At 42.3% G+C, this 615-nt stretch overlaps 1 protein-coding gene across 1 annotated transcript in view; it reads right to left on the bottom strand.

Annotated features, from left to right (window-relative positions):
- Nucleotides 1-378, bottom strand: part of LOC119588952 — an 18,590-nt gene extending 18,212 nt beyond the window's left edge. Inside the window, exon 1 of the mRNA XM_037937561.1 lies at nt 100-378. Coding sequence (XP_037793489.1) covers nt 100-378 — 279 coding nt within the window. The remainder of the gene's footprint in view (nt 1-99) is intronic.
- Nucleotides 379-615: the final 237 nt, after the last annotated feature.

Genomic DNA, 615 nt, shown 5'->3' with positions numbered 1-615 from the left:
ACCAAAATAAAAAAGGGGATGTCATACAATATGAATAAACAGACAAATTATCTATGCCAATAAATTTCGACCACCCAAAGCCCAACAAACCCCCCTCACCTTATGGCAGCCTGGGAGGTGCGTGTCCACAGCATCCCTCAGCAGATAGGCAACATCCAATCTCGAATCCTCTTGAATCCCCGACGGAAGGCGAGGGAGCGAGTGGTTCCCGAATCTCTCTTGGCGATTAGAGATAGCAGCACCAACTCTTTCTGACAGCCTATCCATGTCTATTTCTCTCTGCTGATCGAACTGTCTATTCGAAACGATGACATGTGGTGATGGAATGTTACCCTGTGCTTCGTCGATGTATAGAATCACACTAATAACGGCTAACATCGGGATAAACATTCTCACCATCTTTATTCCTGTTTCTCTAAATATGGAAACCAGAAATACCGTTACTAAAACATGCGACACGCCTATATGAATATTACAAAAAGGTTTACGTAGATATGTGTTTGTATAATCTTACGTGTGATATATTTCATGTGTACACAGGTTTATATATAAGCTGGGACTGAGGACTTTGGTGACCACTCTTTCGTTTTTATAGAGGCGGCTTCTAGGTTCTAG

Source organism: Penaeus monodon, chromosome 24, assembly GCF_015228065.2.
Source record: "Penaeus monodon isolate SGIC_2016 chromosome 24, NSTDA_Pmon_1, whole genome shotgun sequence".
Taxonomy (NCBI): Eukaryota; Metazoa; Arthropoda; class Malacostraca; order Decapoda; family Penaeidae; genus Penaeus; species Penaeus monodon.
This window is presented reverse-complemented; position numbering and strand designations above follow the sequence as displayed.